At 36.7% G+C, this 19871-nt stretch overlaps 1 protein-coding gene across 2 annotated transcripts in view; it reads left to right on the top strand.

Annotated features, from left to right (window-relative positions):
* Positions 1-8487: 8487 nt before the first annotated feature.
* The window catches only part of DNAAF4 (dynein axonemal assembly factor 4), a 36350-nt gene continuing 24966 nt past the window's right edge, over positions 8488-19871 (top strand). For both annotated transcript variants that reach the window (XM_081049858.1, XM_081049859.1), the window contains exons 1-3: positions 8488-8620; positions 9179-9326; positions 13031-13164. In XM_081049858.1, coding sequence (XP_080905984.1) covers positions 8498-8620; positions 9179-9326; positions 13031-13164 — 405 coding nt within the window. In that variant the 5' untranslated portion in view covers positions 8488-8497. The remainder of the gene's footprint in view (positions 8621-9178; positions 9327-13030; positions 13165-19871) is intronic.

Raw genomic sequence — 19871 nt, 5'->3', positions numbered from 1 at the left:
TTTTTTGTTTTGTTCTTAGAGCATGTCGAAAGTAACACATGCACTAGTGCTGTGGTCTGTGGCAAAATTACTGTAATTCAAATTGGAAAATAAAATGTTTCCAGACTTTGTCCAACATTTATTCCTATGGCAAAGGAAATTACTATGTAATACTAATTATTTCTTATGCTGGTATGTTTAAGCTACTCTATGAAGTATGTGAAACATCAATATTTATGGATTAGTAGATGGCCTGATGTCTTTGAAATGGGAGAAGGGGTAAAATTTGGTGTTAGCAATTCATAACACTCATAAAACAATAAATATTTCTTAAAATGTTTATCTTCCTCTTACAGATATAATTTACTAAAGAGTTAGATTCTGACAGTGGATATTTTTAGCCCATACCATTAAAATTTTATATAATAGACTTTGAACTTATTCTGATATCTTTCAACCAAAAGAGCTATCATTCACTCCACCATGACGAAAACAAATAGTAACACTGATCTTCATTTACTAAGAAACTGCAGGCATACCTCCGAGATATTGCAGGTTCAGTTCCAAACCACTCAATAAAGGGCATATCGCAATAAAGCAAGTCACACAAATTTTTTGGTTTCCCAGTGCATATAAAAGTTATGTTTACACTATACTATAGTCTTATTAAATGTGCAATAGCATTATGTCTAAAAAAGTGTACATACCTTAATTTAAAAATACTTTATTGCTAAAAATTGCTATCATCTGAGCCTATTGGGAAAATGGTGCTGATAGACTTGCTCGATGCAGAGTTGCCACAAACCTTCAGTTTGTAAAAATATACAGTATCTGCAAAGCGCAATAAAGTAAAGCACAATAAAATGAGGTATGCCTGTATGCTACCATGAAACTTCTCTAACTTACTTAGACTTGTATCCACTGATACAAGGACTTGAATGGTGTTTACTTTGTACTATCTGATGAAAAGATTTGTTAATAAAAGTTAATGAAGATTTTAAAGAAAAATGTTCAATCTTGGGAAAATTTAAGCTTTTTAGAGGCAGGCATTTATTTAAGAATAGAATTTAAGGATAGTTTAAAAGTATTCTTTTGTCATAAAACAAGTACCCAAAAGAATTGTAATAGATAATACTTGGCCAATGCAAATTTGTGTATTTGAAAGAAAAAAAGAGTGCAAGTGCTTAAACTGCATATATTTTTAAACTATTCAAATTTTTAGACTTTTATCAATTGAAACTATCCTGAATTAATAAGATCTTACTATAGCAGTGATGTATATTACAAGATAAATGTCTACCTATGCTTTGTTAATATCTCTATACAGCATCATTTTTGGCATGGTTGTTATGGTATGTTTTGTACATTTGTTGACGTTATAGAATTGGCATAGCAATAAATCTGATTTAGTTCTTAATATTTAAAAAAATGCCAGATAACATACTGTCATAATCCCATTATATTTTACTTGAATGCCCAGTGTTTTCATGGGTCTAGTTTTTTAAAATTTAGTGTTACATGGTAGGGATTTTTTTTTTTTGGTGTTTTTACATAAATCTTTTGGACCTGGGTAGGTTTCTCTTTAAATCAGAGGTTTAAAGAAGTATTAGTATTAATTGATTCATGAATTGCTTTGTGGAAAAATTTAAAGTATAAAGTGACTAGGTTACCCCCAAATTGTTTATTTTCTTTATATGGTTAATGTACAGGTTACAGGTTTCAGAGAAATAAAATTGGCTCCGTAACTGATAGAATGTAGTAGATAATAGATAGTTTGCCTAAGGGCTTCCAAGTATTAAACCAAAAAATTCGCAATTCTGAATTTCTTTTTCAATAATTACTATAAATAGTGTTAAGCCAAATCTCCTTTTTCTTTTAAAGGTATTTGATTCTTACAATTTCCTCCTTTTGATCCCCTGTTCTTCTTCCTTAAACACCATGCTAGTATTTAAAATTGGAGTTTAACTTTTCTTCCACATTGTTGTTTTTTATTCTTTAGATAAATAATAGGACAAATAGAAGTTCTACTATCAAAACAGTCCATGTTATTGTTGGTCATTCTTTTCAGGGATCATGCTAAATGTCATTTGTGCATTGTATAAATAATGTTTTTACCAGTATATATAGACCTACTATTAGTTGAAATTATGTATGGCAGGCTTTCTTGAACAATATGTATTATAAATTTGTTTACTATAGTGTTATGCTTCCCAGATTCTTTTAAATAAAGTTAGTTTTTAGAGAAAAATTACTGTTTTTTAAGTGCTTTCATCAGACAAGTAGGTGTGACAGTTTTGGCTTTGGGTAGGCGATATCTCAGGAAACATTAAGCGATCAATTGCCTATAATTTTCCAGGAACTTAATTTTATACTGAGGAGCAAACCAATATTTTTAGACAGGACTTACTATATACATACTTTTTTTCCCCATGAAGTTTATACATAACAATATGAACATAACATATCTTCATGTTGATTTTAACAAATTAGGACTTCAGTTCTGTTAATGAAAAATTAATTGGAGAGGAGTTCTACAACCTTAACAGCTTAACGATCCCTGAAGCAGAGACACCACTGTAGCAATGTTCAGAACAAACTTTCTGGAATGATAAGATTAGGTTTGCAAAAGATCTTCAAATTTTGTTTGAAGCAACTGTCAGGTGCTTTGAGTATGACATGAAAAGAGGCTGTATAATGTGTGATGCGTGTCAGTTGATGCAGCTTGGCATTAGAGGTAATAGAAATGACAATAAGCAAACTACATCAAGGTAAAATTGGTACAAAAGTTCTATTTAAACATGGAAGGAAAAAAAATGAAAATGCATGTATCTTACCTGCTATAAGAGAGAAATAGTGTACAGAGACTTATGATCAAATAGTACTGTCAATCGATGCTCTACGGCACCCACTCTATTCTACACATACAGCAGTGATAAATATAAAGATAAAATTGAGCTCAAAGCCAACATAAATATGTCCAAGGACAAGAAGTATAGACAGAAAGCATAAGCCATGCTGAAGCAGCAGACTGCCTGACTCTGGGTCCAGAGCAGAAATTCGCAGTTGGAAGTTCTAATGTGACAGGATAATGAGGTCTTACAAGTGCTACTGCATTGCAAAGCTTATGAGATGCAGTAACATTGTAGTGAAAGGCAAATGTATAGCTTTATATAATTTTTAAGCCCAAAATATAATGAGCTAAGTATTGATCTCATGAGGATACAAGAATAAAACAATCGTAAGGAAAGTAGAAGGAAGGAAATAACATAGAAAACAAACACTGGAGAGGAACAGTAGAGCCACAAGTAGGTTATTTAAGATTAATAAAATAGATGACCCTCTGGTGAAACTAATTTTTTTTTTAAGTGGTAGAAATAATAGGAATGAAAATAGGGATAAAAAACATAGCACGGCTCTAAGTCAGGGGCTGAGAAGGGATTTCTCTCCACTGTTGCACCACTTGTGAAAGGAGGTTACAAAGCAAAACCTGCCTCCAACTGATACCTGAATCTCTAGCTCACAGGAAATGCAGGCCTACGGTGGCAGAGTGCACAGTTTTGAAGTCTGCTCAGTTGGTAAATGGTGTACAGTATCACCAAAGAACTGAAACAGTGAATTAGCATATAACACTTGGCTGAATTGGGGTCCCAAAGACAAGTTGGAGACAACTTAAAACTTCTAGAAAGGAATGGATGAACCTAGAGGAAAGAAAAATAAAAGACAAAAACTCACGGTAAATAAAGATTTCAAAATACATGAAGAAATCTGATGATAAGAAAAACACCCAACCAACACCTTTTGAAATTTCAATCCACTCAAGGTGACAATAACAGAATAGCCAGGAGAAGACTTTATGTTTCAGGATCCTGAAAGGTAAACTAAAGAATAAAAAAATAAATACTATGAAACCCAATAAGTAGACATTCATTCATTTATTCAATATTTATTGAGTTTATCAGACTCTGTTTTAGATGCCAAGACTATAGCAGTAGATCGAACAAACAGCACTACTCTCAAGAGGTTTTTATTCTAAAGAGACAGAAAATAAGTAAACTATAAAGTATGTTAGGGAATATGGTATGAAGAAATTAAAAAGAAATGAGAATAGGGAATGCTGGTGCTGGTAGTGCAAGAAGTGCAAAGAAATTCCTATTTTTTTAATAGTTCATTGAAAAGATATTTATGTAATGGTGTGAAGGAGTAAGAGACAGTACACAGATAGCGGGAAGAGAATTCCAGACAAAGGTAACAGCAGGTACAAAGACGTGGCAGAAGCATGTTTGGTACATTTCACATATTTCAAGGAGGCCAGTGTGGCTGGAATGGAGTGAACAAGAGGAAGAGTAAAATGAGATGGGATTAGAAAATTAACAGGAAACCAGATTGTGTAGGATTTTGTAGTTCATGCTAACGTTCTTGGTTTTTACTCTGAGTGAGATGAAAAGTGATTGGAGGGTTTTCAGGGGAGAAGGATCATACTGACAACTGTGTTGAAAATACAGAGGTAATATGTATATGAACAGAATCACACAAAATGACTTTGGGTATTCTCTCTGGCTTTTTCTAGGGAACCAGCCAATAGGACCTGGACCTCCTGTCTTCCCATGGGAGGGGCTGCACCTGAATTCAGCTTGCCATGGTTCTACTGGTAGTTTCTTCCAACTAAAACTTTCCACATGAGTCAAGGTATCCAGGTAGCTGACTTTCTCAGACAGGTCTTACAAAGAGTTCACATCTAAACCAAGACTGCCTAGTGCCCTAGTAGTGCCACAAGGTTCCTTTGGTGTTTGCCCTATAAGAAGGAAGAACAGCAAGAGATGGCACTCCTTTCCTGAAATGTAAACACACACTGCACATCCAGCATGGTGCTCTGGCCCCAGTGTGCTTCTCCTTGGGATGATGAGAGAATGGAGCAACTTGTGTGTTTTTTCTTGGCTTTGTAAGTTTCCATTTCCCCAGCAAGAAAACCTCTCCCTTAACCTAGCGCTTCTCAAGCTTTAGTGTGTATCATAATTACGTGGTGGGCTTATTAAAACACAGATTTCTGGGCTCTACTTTCAGAATTTCTGGTTCATTAGGTCTGGAGTGGGATCTGGAAATCTGCATTTCTAGCAAGTTCTCAAATGATGCTGATATTGGAGTCAGGGAGCCATACTCTGAGAGCCTCTGTCTTAATTCATGCAGTGTGTCTGAGCAGAATCAGCTCTGATGCTTAGTACAAAGGGTCCTACTGCAGGACCCTCACCTAGGAATTAACCACTTTCCTTTCTTACGCCTGACTTTCCTTTATAGTTTTGTCATATATGTAGGAACCCTTAACCATATATTTGGTTTTCATTATTTTAAAATTTTATGAAAATGGCATTATTCCTTAAGGATATTATATGACTTGCTTTTTTTTTACTCATCCATCCAGTGTATAGCTATAATTAATTCATTTTTACTGTTGTATAATATTTTCTTGTGTGAATATACCTATCGATAGACATTTGGCTTGTTTTCAGGTTTTTTTCTAGGAAGATGCTATAAACAGCTACTTCTTTACCCAATCATAGAATTACCATCTCTTTATGAAATGACCTGACCTTCGTTCCTTAGACCTTCCCTCAAATTCTAACACCCTCTTACTGAGACACCCAATAGTGTGTGTTCTCCCTTGCTCAACGAGTAATGAACTCAACTTTTTCAACTACAGGTTTCCCTGTGGTCTTTGGCTGAAGGGCTTTGAAAAATTTATATATATACATATATATCTATATAGATATATATGTATATATATAAATACTTAGTTATTAATAATATAAAGTTAAAATATCTTTTTTTTGATTGACAGATCCTGGCTCAGGTTTATTTGTACAAATAGCACAGGAGGACACCAGCCCCATGCAGACAGCAGCCCAGGGGTCCCTCTACCAGTCCCTCTGTCCTCACATAGGCAGACAGAAGCCTGTATTCTGGAGGCTTCGTGGGGGCCTAGGTGGGCACCCTTGGGAGCCAGAGCCTGAGCTGGAGGCGTTGCTGCTGCTACAGCCTCAGCTGGGGCTGGGGCCTTGGTTTGAGCCTTGGCCTTGAACTTTGCCCGGCAGAGCCAGAGACCTTTGGCAATGTGGGCATGAGCACGTTTCTCCAGCTTGAGGTGGGTGATGTAGGCAAGTTGACTGAGCTTGCAGCTGCTGCCCTTTGGAATCTTGGGCTTGACTTCCTTGGGCTTTACCAGGGCCTTGATAGCCTGAGCCCGTGCACTCATGACCTTGGCATTGTTGGCTGGCATCTTTTTCAGGCCCTTCTTGTACTTCTTGCCAAAGCGCATGTTCCTCAGGAACTTGGGGTCCACCCCCTTAAGATTTGTATCTTTGTGATTGGGGTTTTCTATTGCCGTTTCTGTACCATTTTGGGGACTGGTTGTGCGTGGTGTGGTTCTTGGACTTCGCCAGGTCTGCATTGAAGGCCGCCGGTCTCAGACAGCTCCTAAAATGCCTAGGACTGGAAGAGAAAGCTAAAATATCTTAACATTCTTTATTGTGACTTTTAGTGATTACCAGTTCTTAATTTTAATTCAAGTTTTCAATCTTTTCTTTTATGATTAGTTCTTTTGATTAGTTCTTTTGATTTAAGAAATCCTATCTTACTCCAAAATCATACAAATACACATATTTTTAAGTCTCAAACTTGTATGTCTTTAATTCATATGAAATTCATTTTTGTGTGTGACACCATACGCATGTAGTGATCCAACCTCATTTTTTCCCTTATGGTAACCATTTCTCCTATCACCAAATATTTGATAGTAATTCCTTTCTTTGCTTTTCCCCACCTATGTGCAGAGCCACATATCAAATTTCTATCTATACATGGGATAGATTAGAACTTTTTTGTTTTTTAGACCTAATAAATACCAATCAAGACTTTAAGATTGAATTAGTTTCAAGGCTTGTGAAATAATTTTTAGACAATTATATACGTTATGAAAGAATGTATAAAAATTGTTTTAAATTGGTATCAGTGGCTGTAATAATTCACTAACAAAACTAACCAGGTTTTTTTTAAAGATAAAATTCACTGAGTATAAATGTTTAGTAAGACTACGGTAGTCAGAGGACAATTTCACTGCAGAGGTGTGTGTACTTGACAAAGTAATCGCTGATAGATTTTCCTGAAATTCCCAAACATCACAAAGTCTTCCTTTAATTATCTTCCATATACACATTATATCGTTTGTGTTTTTATATAGTGTGAATCTACTTTAAAATTTTATATAAATGGAATGCATAAGCCCTGACTTTTGAAGACATGGATGAGTTTTAAATAAAATGGTAAAAGTAGGAGTAGAACCAAAACAGGCAGGAAATGCTAAAAACCAACATGAAAGAAAGAATCCATAGGATTGATTCATAAGTTTCTGTACTTAGGGGAACAAGGGAAAAGAAGTCTAAGATGGCCCCAGTGTTCGGTTGAGATGATGAACATTTGACAAAATTGGGTAAGGTAGTGAGTGGTGGCCTGTTTGGGGGAAAAGGTTTTTCTTCTTCCTAAATTTCCCTGAAGGAATTTTCAGGAGCTTTGAAATTTGTGTTAATGACCTCTAAAAGTAAAGAGTTAAAAATCCAAATCTCTAGGTGGCAAGTAGTTCGTCACTGCTTAGTTTCCATGTATATTCAGTTTGTTTGTTTGTTTGTTTTTACATCAAAGTCCAGTAATTTATAAACTGGGTCTACAGAAAGTAGCTTGGGGAAAGGACATGAGAATGGGAGTTAGGAGATCAAGATCTCATTCACAGCTCTGCCACCAATCGAGATGGCAGGGGTTAAGTGTTTAGATCTCGGATTCCTTAAGTATGTAGGGTGACAACACGATCTTCAAGTTTCCTTACAGCGCTGAAGTTCTAAGTCTCCTTAGGCGATAGTATAACGTATCCGTGTACATTCAACTTATCCTACAGTCGAGGTGCAGCCAAGCTTTTGCCAGAAGGGTCGTGCGACCGTTTCTCCCCAGTTCTCACACCACGGAGTGAACCCTACCGACGTGATTTGGTGGCCTTACAGTTGACAGGCTGTGAAGGACTACAGCAGTACAGGCAGGACCCCAGGCCTGGAAACGTGCAAAACAGGAACTCCAAAGCGCACTAACTCTTAACAGCCTCTATCAGAACAAACACAAGGCCAGGACGGCAATGGCGCATGGGCGTTGCACCTGCTTCTGGCGGCCACACTTTCCTACGCTGTGCCCCTACATCTGTTTTTTGCATGCTAAGGTGCGAAGTTCTTTTCTTGCCTGAGCGGATGTGGGCCTACCTCGCAGATTCGCTCAGACTATGGAGAAGGAATAAAACCCTAAGAAACGGTCCAAGGGCCCCCTCCAGGATGCCCAGGCCGTCAGGATGGGAGGCCGCGAGGACCGCGGGGGCGCCGCGCCGAGGCCTGACCCGGAAGGGCTGGCGCATGGTAACCGCGGCTTCCCTAGCAACCGAGCAGGCGCGAGTCCTAACCCCCCGCCCCCGCGGCTCCGTCAGCCTCCCGGGATGCCTCTGCAGGTTAGCGATTACAGCTGGCAGCAGACGAAGACTGCGGTCTTTATCTCCGTGCCGCTCAGGGGCGTCTGCGTCAGAGATGCGGACGTGTTCTGCACGGAAAATTATCTGAAGGTGGGGACGCGAGTCGTGCCTGCGGGCTCCCCGGGGGTGTGGCCCGAAGCTGCTGCGAGTGCGCGGCTGTACACACGCGACGGGCGCGTCCCTGCGAGTGCACAGCGGCTCACTCGCAGAAGCTTTTTAGCCCTATTAAAAACAAAACAAAACAAAAACGAACCCCATACCGGTAACACCTCATCTGTAGACGTCATCAAATCAGAGATTTTTTTTTTTTTTTTAATCCAGGGTTTCCTACATATGGTTTGCTAGTCTTTCATGACCTGGAATAAATTTATAGCAGGCATTTAAGAAAATGATTTTGGCCTCTATCACTTCTTTTTTTAAAAAAAATATTTTATTTTTATATGTCATCAGCATAGTTTTATTTATTTATTTGTTTTTAAATTTTTATTGGGGAATATTGGGGAACAGAGTGTTTCTCCAGGGCCCATCAGCTCTAAGTGGTTGCTCTAACCATCTGAGCCATCCGGCTGCTGCTGTAATTTACTTCTTAATGGCTGTGTGTTTAATGTGTATAACTAAGTTAACTTCTGTTTTCCCCCTCCTGAATAGGTCAACTTTCCTCCATTTTTGTTTGAGGTGTTTCTCTATGCTCCTATAGACGATGAGAGCAGCAATGCCAAGATTGGGAATAACACTATTATTTTCACTTTACATAAAAAAGAAGCGGCCATGTGGGACACCCTTTCTGTGTCAGGCGGTAAGTTTTTTATTAAAAGATGTTGATCTGGTTGTGCTTTTTATATTTTATAGTTTTTAAAAAGTTTCCTTTAGAAAATATGTTGCTTTTCTAGATAAAACAGGCACATGAGCATGATTTAAATGAGATAGTGCTTCAGCAGCTGCTTAAAATAAATATCCTAAAGATTGAATTATTCAAAAATTAGAGCACATTAATAATAACTCTTAAGCAGGAGATGTGGGTTTGTGTCTTCAGTGGATAAAGCCTTCTGATAAAGCCTTTATTGAGCACTTGTTTTGTATTCAGCATTAACACATCTGTTAATGTTCACAACAACCTATCTCTTCGGTACCCCTTTTCCCCCCTTTTTTGTTTAAAGCTGAGGCTACTGAGGCACAGAGGGTTTAGTAATTGACAAAGGTCACACAACTAAGTGGCGGACTGGACCTGGAACCATAGCAGTTTGACTCTAGAGCAATGTTTCTCAACCCTGGCTATGTACTTGACTCAGCTATAGAACTTTTTAAATAATAAAAATATCTGAAACTTACCCTTGACTAAAATCAGTTTCTAGGAGTAGGACCCAGGTATTGGTGGTTTTTAAAAAACTTTCCAGGAATTATGTGTAAAACTGAGATTCCCTATGTGTACTCTTAATCAGTAATCTATATTCTTATGCCAAAGACAATTTTGAGGGTCAGTAATTGCCCTCTACTGTTTTAGCCCTATATATTCTTCCTCTCTCTTCTGTTTGTCATGTTTTCTAGTGCTTTATAGCTACTGCCTGAAATTTCTCTCAGGCCTCTGGCATTGAGTCTTCAGTAGGAATATTAAGAACGAAGAGATTGCAATCATTTTTTATATTCATGCTTTCTTAGTGTTTTGCTGGGGAATTTAATTTTTTTAATGTTAAGAACCAGTAAAATGTTTCTCCAAGATCTAATATTCAGGTCAGAAAATACTGGTTAAGTAGATTACCGTAGCCAGGTTACTTTAGTGAGTCATGGACTAACTGAGGAGTTTTAAAAAATCACATTACTGCCCATCTTCTTTTGTGATTCAGTAAATCTGAGATGGGGCCTGGGACTTTGTCGTGAAACACACCCATCCATGTTCTGACGTCTTACTTAAGATTAAGTGTAAATACTTTCGTTTATTTCAACTATTGTTGATAATCTTAATTTTGAAGTTAGATGGGACCAGAAGGATCCTCTATTATAATGGCTTATTTTACAATAAACAGATGGGGGGCGGGATGGGAGTCCCTAGGTGATTCTGATGACTGGTCAGATTTGAGAAACACTGACTTAAAGGGGCGTGTGTGTGTGTGTGGCGGGGGTGGGGGGTGTGGTGTGTGTGGTGTGTGTGTGTGGTGTGTGTGGTGTGTGGTGTGTGTGTCTGTGTGTGTGTGTGTGTGTGTGTGGTGTGGTGTGTGTGGTGTGTGTATGGTGTGTGGTGTGTGTGTGTGTGGTGTGTGGTGTGTGTGTGTGTGTGTGTGTGTGTGTGTGGTGGCCATCAGATTTCTCCAGGAAACGTTTTGTCCACCAACTGTTCAGGATATAAAGAAGAGTCATATCAGAAAACCTCATACTTTACCCTATTTCTGACATGAAACATTTTATTCTTTGTCAAATTTCCTTTTTAACCTGGTTGGCTACCTTATCCAGGAGTGAGAAGGGGTTTTCTTTCCTAATCATGATCTTCCTCATCTGCTTTCATTACACATTTCATTCTTCTCTTTCACGGATATGTGGTCAACTGTTCAAAATTTTGACCGTTTAACCCAAGGTTTGGCAAACTTTTTCTGTAAAGGACCAGATAATATTTTGGATGTTGTGGGCTATACAGTCTCTGTCACAGTTACTTCGCTCTGCCATTGTAGCACAAATGCAGCCATAGCCAACATGTATTTATTGATACTGAAATTTGAATCTAATTTTTGTATGTCACAAAATACTATTATTCTTTTAGTCTTTTTTTCAACCATTTAAAAAATGTAAAAGTTATTCTTTGCTTGTGTGCTGTGGCAAAACAGGCAGCTGTTGGATTTGGCCATGTAGTTTGCCAACCTCTATTTAGACTAGTCAGAACAGTCTTAAACTAGTCAGAAGTCTTAAAATGAACTTAAATAGCAAATAATGAATATTGATTTTACTTCAGAAACTGTGTTTGAGATTTCTTTAGAAATCAAATTCAGTCTTGCACTCAATTCAGTGAAATTATTTAACAATCTTTTTTCATATACAGTATTGTGGAACTCCAGTCTATACGCCAAGCCTGTCTCCCTCATTATTCAAAACATTTGCTTCATTTTTTTCTGGAAGTTCCTTCTTCATACACTTTTCATTTCTTTTAGATGTGGAACATTTCATTTGGAAAGTTGATGTTCTTTTAATTATTTCTGTCCCTGAAGCTGGTCCAACTGTCTGCCACCCTGTTACTAAACAGGAAGAGAGTTGGGGAGAGGCTTCAGACCTAATTCCAGTCCTAATTCCGAGCCAAGATCTAGGATGAGTAAAAATTCCGTACTTTTTACTTACCTCTAACTGAAATTTAAAGTTTCCTCCAATTGTGAATGTAGACAACAAACAATAGCATCAACAAAAATCACAAATATGTTTGTATCACAGGTACTTGTCTTTTATATTCACTACTTTGAAGTTAGAGTATTTATTAGACTTGCTGCTATATACTATTTAATGCATTAATAAGGAAGCATGTATTAGTATATCATGTTTATTTTAAAAAATATTTTGTTTAATATAACTATAATAGTTTTCTTTATGTTTTATTTCCTGTGTGTTTTATTTCATGCATTTAAAAACATTATGAGGGGGTATATAAGGCTTAAACTATTCTGTCTAGGGGTCTGCTGCACCAAAAAGGTGAAGAACCTCTGCCTGGGGCCTGATTCATCCTTCCACCCTTCTCCCCACCCTACTCTCCCCCACTTCCCCCTCTCCCCCCAAGTTTTCTCTCCCCTTCTGTTTTCTTTTCTCCCTCGAAGTCTAGATTCCTTCCTGATCCCACTTCCCATAAAATAATTTACTCCCAATGGATCACAGCCTGTATGTAAAGTATTGAGTCACTAAATATAAAAATAATTGTGAGTGGTAAAATTCTATATATAATATCTCATGTTACTTCATAATTTTTTCAAGGGCTGGCCCTGTACTCTTCATATGTATTAGTTACCTTTTGTGTTTATGAAGGTGATTGATCATAAGAGATAGTCTCAACCCATTTTTCTCTTCTAGACCTCATGGTGATGATTTATTGTGATCAGGTTTATAAGCAAATAGTCCTGCTTTCTCAACAGAGAGGAGGATATGTTCTCTCCCCCCCAATCTTGTCCCCTTACTCTACCTTTCCGTCTCCCCCACTCCCTTCCTCTCATTCCACTACCCTCTCTCTCCCTCTTGTGCCTCTTTGTTCCCCCCTCTCCTGCCCCTGTCCCCCTCCTCATTTCCCCTTTTATTCCCCCTCTCCATTGTGCCTTCTCTCTCTCTCTCTTTCTCTCATTCTGTAGCAATTAATTACTATACAGTTACTTGCTTACCTTTTAATGTTAGCTTCTTGGCAGTTTAATATTGAGAAATGTTTTCACTTCTCCATGTGAAATTGGATCAAAAAAAAAATGTCATACTGTATGTTAAGCAATTTTCTCCTAAATGAAACAATTTCATTATAATCCTAATTTAGTGACATTACTCATGTTTTAGCTGACAAAGAGATGATGCAAAGAATAAGAGAGAAATCTATTTTACAAGCACAAGAAAGAGCAAAAGAAGCTACAGAAGCAAAAGCTGCAGCAAGGCGGGAAGACCAAAAATATACACTAAGCGTCATGATGAAGGTAAGTTGCAGATTGATAGGAAAGTCCTCTATTAAAGAGATGATGATAAACTGTGAAAGGACAATTTGTTCTAGCCACTGTATTTTCTCATCTTTTTGTTCATATTTTGGTTATAGGACTTACTATTTTATATAGGCTATCTACTACTTACATGTGTTCCTGAAAATCTGTATGAAAGTCGAGGGTATAAATGTTGAACAATAGATTTATGTGTTTCAGGGAGAATTTTCTATTTTCAAGGGGGTCAAAAATAGTAAGGTTCTATGGTATACTTTACTTCTTTCTTAATCGTAGAATAACGGACACAAGTTATTTAAAGCAAAAGCTTGGATTAAATATGAAATATTGACAAATTGATATCTTTTTAACTGTTGATGATTACAAGTTAAAGCTTTAGTCAGCAATATTTTTTGAGATATAATTCATATACCATACAATTCACCCATTTAAAGCTTATAATGCAGTGGTTTTTAGTATACGCATATTTAGAGTTGTGCAGCAATCATCACAATCAGTTTTAGAACATTTTCATCACTCCAAAAAGAAACCCCATACCCATAAGCAGTCACTCTCCATTTCTTCCATCCCCTAGCCCTTTGTAACCACTAATCTACTTTCTCTATATATAGATTTACCTATTCTGATTAATTTTTATAAGTAATTTCTTATCTCAAATTTTCATTTTGACATCTTAAAATGATTAAGGATTCTATAACAAGCATTATCTCATCAAGAGGTCTGTGGACCCATGACTCTTATTTTGCATTTGGATCACTAGTTTTGTTTTTCTTATCAACAGGTCATGATTCCCAAGATTTCTCCACTTATTTCATCACTTTTACTTGACTTTTAAATGTAGCCTATGGTTATGTACTTTGTCTTTTACTTAATTAAACATGTGGTCAGCTGACGAAAGATTCCTGCTTTCAGTATACTTGATGAGTTCCAGCTTTTCTTGATTGTATTAATCACTGCTGTCAGCCTTTTGATTTTATCATTTTCCTGAATTTAGAAAATAAAAGCAAAATAATATAAAATTTGTGGCAATAGATAAATATTTACTGAACTAATAAGTCAGTTAAATAACGGCATACACAGTGCTGTATTGGTAGATATAACAAAATGAAACAATTGTTTTGTAGACAGTACCACCATGCTGTACCTTGAGGTTATTAATCTACTGATATGTGAAAGCCTGACTTTGGTACTTGGAAAGGTGGTTAGGGGCATTCATGTATAAAATATGAAGCTGTAAATTATATCAAAGTGGGGAGAACCTGTGAAAGTCTTAGCCTGTTCTACAAACTATCTGTTTGTCTTTTTCCTTTAGTCATTTTGAGAGTTGGGTCTATTTTCTTTCGTCCTTATTATAGCCATTGCCAAGTAAATAGTAGGTGCTCAAATATTCGAGTGAATTAATGTGAATGCATTGCCCTAGTAACCATAGCAGAATTCTATTTTGGTGAATAAATGAAGCTATTTTTACTCTGTCCAATTTAAAACACCATTCAGAAAAGAGCTTTGATGGTCCAATAAGAGCAGATGAAGAGGTATGACAACAAAAGGCAACCTGTTATTAGCTTAAACCATAAATTAGCTTAAAACTTGTCAGAATTACATCTACCAAAAAAAATAATAGTTGTTAAGTAGTAACCTTTTAAAAATAATTGGTAAGAGTAGTGCTAAGACTTACCATGTCAGTTCACAGTTCTGTATTAGTCTGCTCAGCCTAACATAATACAATACCACAAACTGGATGGCTTAAAAAAGACATTGATTTTCTCACAGTTCTAGAGTCTAAAAGTCTCAGAACAAGTCCAGCAGGGTTGGATTCTGATGAGAAGTCTATTCCTGGCTTGCAGGAGATATGTATATTAAGTGGTGCAAAAGTATTTGTGGTTTTTGTAATTGTTTTTAACCTTTTAAACTGCAATGACTTTTGCACCAACCTAATAGATAGATAGATATCTGGTGTCTCTTCTGATAATGACACTAATCCTGTTATATCAGGGCCCTGCCCTTATGATCTCATTTAACCTTAATTACTTCCTCAGAGGCCCACTGTCACTGGGTGGGAGAGACAGGTGGTAAGGCTTCAACATATGATGTTGGACAATTAAGTTGGCGAACTCATCTTAGAAAAAGCGCTACATACCTCATTGCTAATATCACTACGGTAACCTTTGAAGTACTCCCTTTGGGAAGTTATGCACCAGTGCCAGCACCTAGCCTTTAAGGCAATGTTGAAACTCTTTTTCTGGAATGGCCATCGACATATTACTCTTGATGTCCTGAATGTCATCAAAATGTCTTCATTTCAGTATTTCCTTTATCTTTGGGTGAAAAAGAAGCCATTGGGGGCTAGATCAGGTGAGTAGGGGAGGTGTTCCAATACAGTTATTTGTTTACTGGCTACAAACTCCCTCACAGACAGTGCTGTGTGAGCTGGTGCATTGTCGTGATGCAAAAGCCATGAATTGTTGGCTAAAAGTTCAGGTCATCTAACTTTTTCATGCAGCCTTTTCAGCACTTCCAAATAGTAAACTTGGTTAACTGTTTGTCCAGTTGGTACAAATTCATAATGAATAATCCGTCTAATATCAAAAAAGGTTAGCAACACCATTGCAACAAGTTCATGAACTTAATTGTCAGACCTCGTATACATTTTGGGGGGACAAAAACATTCAGTGATTAACACCATGTAATAAACTACCCAAAATTCAATGGCTTAAAATCACAGATATTTATTTCTGAAGATTCTGTGTGTTGGTCAGGTAGTTCTGGGGTTGCCTTGGTTATAGCTGAAGATTCTGTGTGTTGATCTGTGTTCTGGGGCTGCCTTGGTTATAGCTGGCATGGCTTCACTCACATGTCTAGAGCCTTGACTGGGAGATCTGGAGCTGCTCTTCATGTGGTATTTCATCCTCCAGGAGGCTAGCCCAGGCTTCTTTACTTCATAGCCAAGATTTCTGATAATAAGAAAGGGAAAGCCCTAATGCACAAGCACTTTTAAAGCCTCTGCTATGCCATATCTGCTAATAAGTTTAGTGCATCAACCTCTCAGTATCTTTGCTGCTGATCTATCATTCATTCATTTAACATTTATTGAATACTGAGAGCTGAACAAGCTAGTCTTCATTTTCAATTTACTCATAGTCTACAGAGTGTGACAGACAAGAAAAAGCAAAGATTACACCATAGTATGTATAAGCAGTCATGGGAGGATAAAGAAAAAACACTGGCAAAAAATTGCTATGTCAACCTGAGAGTATGGTCAGGAAATGGGAGGCATAGTTGTTTGTGCTCAATTTTACACAATGAGTCACAGTTACCTGGGAAGTAAATGGGAAAATGACATTACAGACAGATAAGTCCATGACAGAATGTGGCACAGGAAGGAACATTTTGTTGGTCAGAAATAAAATCTTTTAAGATTTTGAAAAATTTCCAGAAGGTAATAGGGAACTGTTTAGGGATTTTCAGCAAGAATATCAAATTATTTGGGTTTGTATTTTGGAAAGCTAATTCTGGCTAATGAGTTTGAAGAGGAGGGAACATTCCCAAATTCCCAGAGTGCTCAGCTGCTCCATCACAGAGCTGCTTCACTTATAGGTGTGATGTCTACCAACCTGAAACTTCCTGGAATGAGCCCCCTGGAATGAGCTGAAGCCCGCAGCCATACCTCTGAATCACACTGTGTAGCACTACCCTGTTACCAAAGGTAGATAAGGACACTGCAAAAAAGAACACTACGTACAATATCTTTCATGAATATAGATGCAAATGTTCTCAACAGAATATTAGCAAACCTAATTCAACAGCACATTAAAAAGATCATGTGCAATGATCAAGTGGGATTCATTCCTAGGATGCCTAGGATGGCTTAACATATGCAAATCAATAAATGTGATTTATCACATTAATAGAATGCAGAATAAAAATCATATGATAATCTTATTAGATACAGAAAAATCATCTGACAAAATTCAACATTTATTCATGATAAAAACTCAACAAATTGGATATATAAGGAATGTACCTCAACATAATAAACACCATATATGACAAGCCCACAGCTCACATCATACTCAATGGTAAAAGATTGAAAGCTTTTCCTCTAAGATCAGGAACAACACAAGGGTGCGTACTACCCTTGCCACTCCTATTCAGCATAGTACTAGTAGTCCTAGCCAGAGCAATCAGACAAGAAAAATAAAAACATCCAAATTGGAAAGAAAGAAGTAAAATTATCTCTGTTTTGCACATGACATGATTTTATGTATAGAAAATCCTAGACTCCATGGAAAAAACATCTAGTTAATGAATTCAATGAAGTTGTAGGATACAAGTAGCATTTCTCTACTCAAAAATGAAATATCGGAAAAAAGAAATAAAACAATCACATTTACAGTGGTATCAAAAACAATAAACTACTTAGGAATAAATTTAGCCAAGGAGGTGAAAAACCTGTGTACTGAAAACTATAAGACATTGATGAAAGAAATTGAAAAAGACACAAATAATTGGAAAGATATCTAATTTTTATGAATTGGAAGAGTTAGTATTGTTAAAATGTTCATACTGTGTTTCCCAAAAAATAAGACCTAACTGGACAATCAGCTCTAATGAATCTTTTGGAGCAAAACTTAATATAAGACCTGGTCTTATTTTACCATAATATAAGACGGGGTCTTATATAACATAAGGTTATATAATTAATATATAATATATAATATAATTAACATAAGGTTATATAAGACCCGGTCTTATATTAATTTTTGCGTCAAAAAACACATTAAAGCTGATTGTCCAGCTAGGTCTTATTTTCGGGGAAACACAGTATTATCCAAAACTGTCTATAGAGTCAATGCACTTTCTATCAAGAGTCCAATGGCATTTTTCACAGAAATAGAAAAAAATTCTAAAATTTGTTTGGAATCATGCTGTTGATGGGAATGTAATTGCTATAGGCACTATGGAAAAATATTATGGAGGGTACTCAAGAAATTAAAAATAGCACTACCATTTTTAAGTGTACAGTTCAGCAGAATTAATTACATTCACATGGTGCTATCACCACTACCATCTTTCTCCAGAATGTTTTTATCTTATAAAACTGAAACTGTGTACCCACTAGATGATAACTCCCCATTCCCCCTTTCCCTAAGGCCCTGGAAACTACCATTTTACTGTCTGTTTCTGTGAAATTAATTGCTCTAGGTACCTCACGTAAGTAGAATCATACCATATTTGTCCTTTTGTGACTGACTTATTTCGTTTAGCATAATGTCTTCAACTTTATCCATATTATAGCATGTGTGAGAATTTTTTTCCTTTTAAGGCTGAATAATGGTCGATTGTTACGTATATACCACATTTTGTTTGTTTGTATTGTCTTTTATACTTAATGCACGTATTTACCATTTCCCATACTTTTCATTTCTTCTTATAGTTCTGAGTTAGTTTCTTTTCAGCCTGAAGAGCTTTCTTTTGTATATCTTATAGGGCAGGTCTGCTAGTAATGAATTCTCTCAATTTTTATTTGTCTTAGAATGTGTTTATTTCATCAGCATTTATGAAGAATGGTTTTGCTAGGTATAGAATTTGTGGGTTTTTTTTTTTTTTCGGTCAGTGCTTTGAACGTATCATTTCACTGTCTTCTGTCCTCCATTGTTCCTAATGAGGAATCAGCCTTTAATTGTATTGCTTTTCCCCCTGTATGTGATGGCAGTTTTTCTCTTGCTGCTTTCAAGATTTTCCTCTTTGTGTTTGGCTTTTGTATTAATTTTGCAGTTTAACTAAGTTGTATCTAGGTGTACATCTTTGTGTTAATTTTACTTTGGATTTGTTGAACTTCTTGGGGCTATAATGTTTTCATCAAATTTGAGGAATTTTTACCAATTATTTCTTAAAATATTTTTGTTTGAAAACAAGATATTTAGTTAATAAATTATAGCAATTTTGGGTTCTGTTTTGCTTGTTTTTTGTTTATTTATTGAGGATTGTTTATTTTTTTAGTAACTTGGTTAGACTTTAATTGTGGAATCAGCCTAGTCTCCCTTGTGGTATACAGCTGCTAATGTCTCTGTTAAGTTTTTTCATTCTTGTGTTTTAGACTGCCTTCTTTAGGGGCTTCCATGTGTCTGCACAGCTTCACTGTCAGCTACTGCTTTGGACAGAGGTGGTAAAGGCTACCAACCTTTGCTGATTTATCTATGTGTAGGTTTGAGAATACCTTCATAATTGGAGACAGTTCTCATGCCTACCTTGGCTTCATTTTATGCCAGGCTTCCTCAGGTCTCCCCCACAAATGCATAGCTTTCTGTTTTGCTAGTGTTGTATGGTGAGCTTATTACAGACTTTTGATAGCTCTCTCATTATATGATCTTTATGTTAATTTTCTGAGTGCTTAACCAGGACCTCAACTGCAAATTTTTCCTGTTCGTTCCCAACCATGCCTACTGCTTTTATCCACCGAAGCCACAGATTTTTGCTACCGCATCCTGAAATGGGTCCACCCTTTTTGCCAACAAAACTGCTATATTATTTTTTTAACTTCATGTAGGTAAAATTGCCAGTCTCATTATTCTAGAGCAACCTCAGACATAAGGGCACAGCCTCCCACTGTTCTTACCTACAACGTTAGCAGTTTTTCTAGAACGAACACTTCTCAATTTGCAGGCTGTCTTTGGTTAATTTCCATGTTA

The sequence above is a fragment of the Rhinolophus hipposideros genome (assembly GCF_964194185.1).
Source record: "Rhinolophus hipposideros genome assembly, chromosome: 5".
NCBI lineage: Eukaryota > Metazoa > Chordata > Mammalia > Chiroptera > Rhinolophidae > Rhinolophus > Rhinolophus hipposideros.
This window is presented reverse-complemented; position numbering and strand designations above follow the sequence as displayed.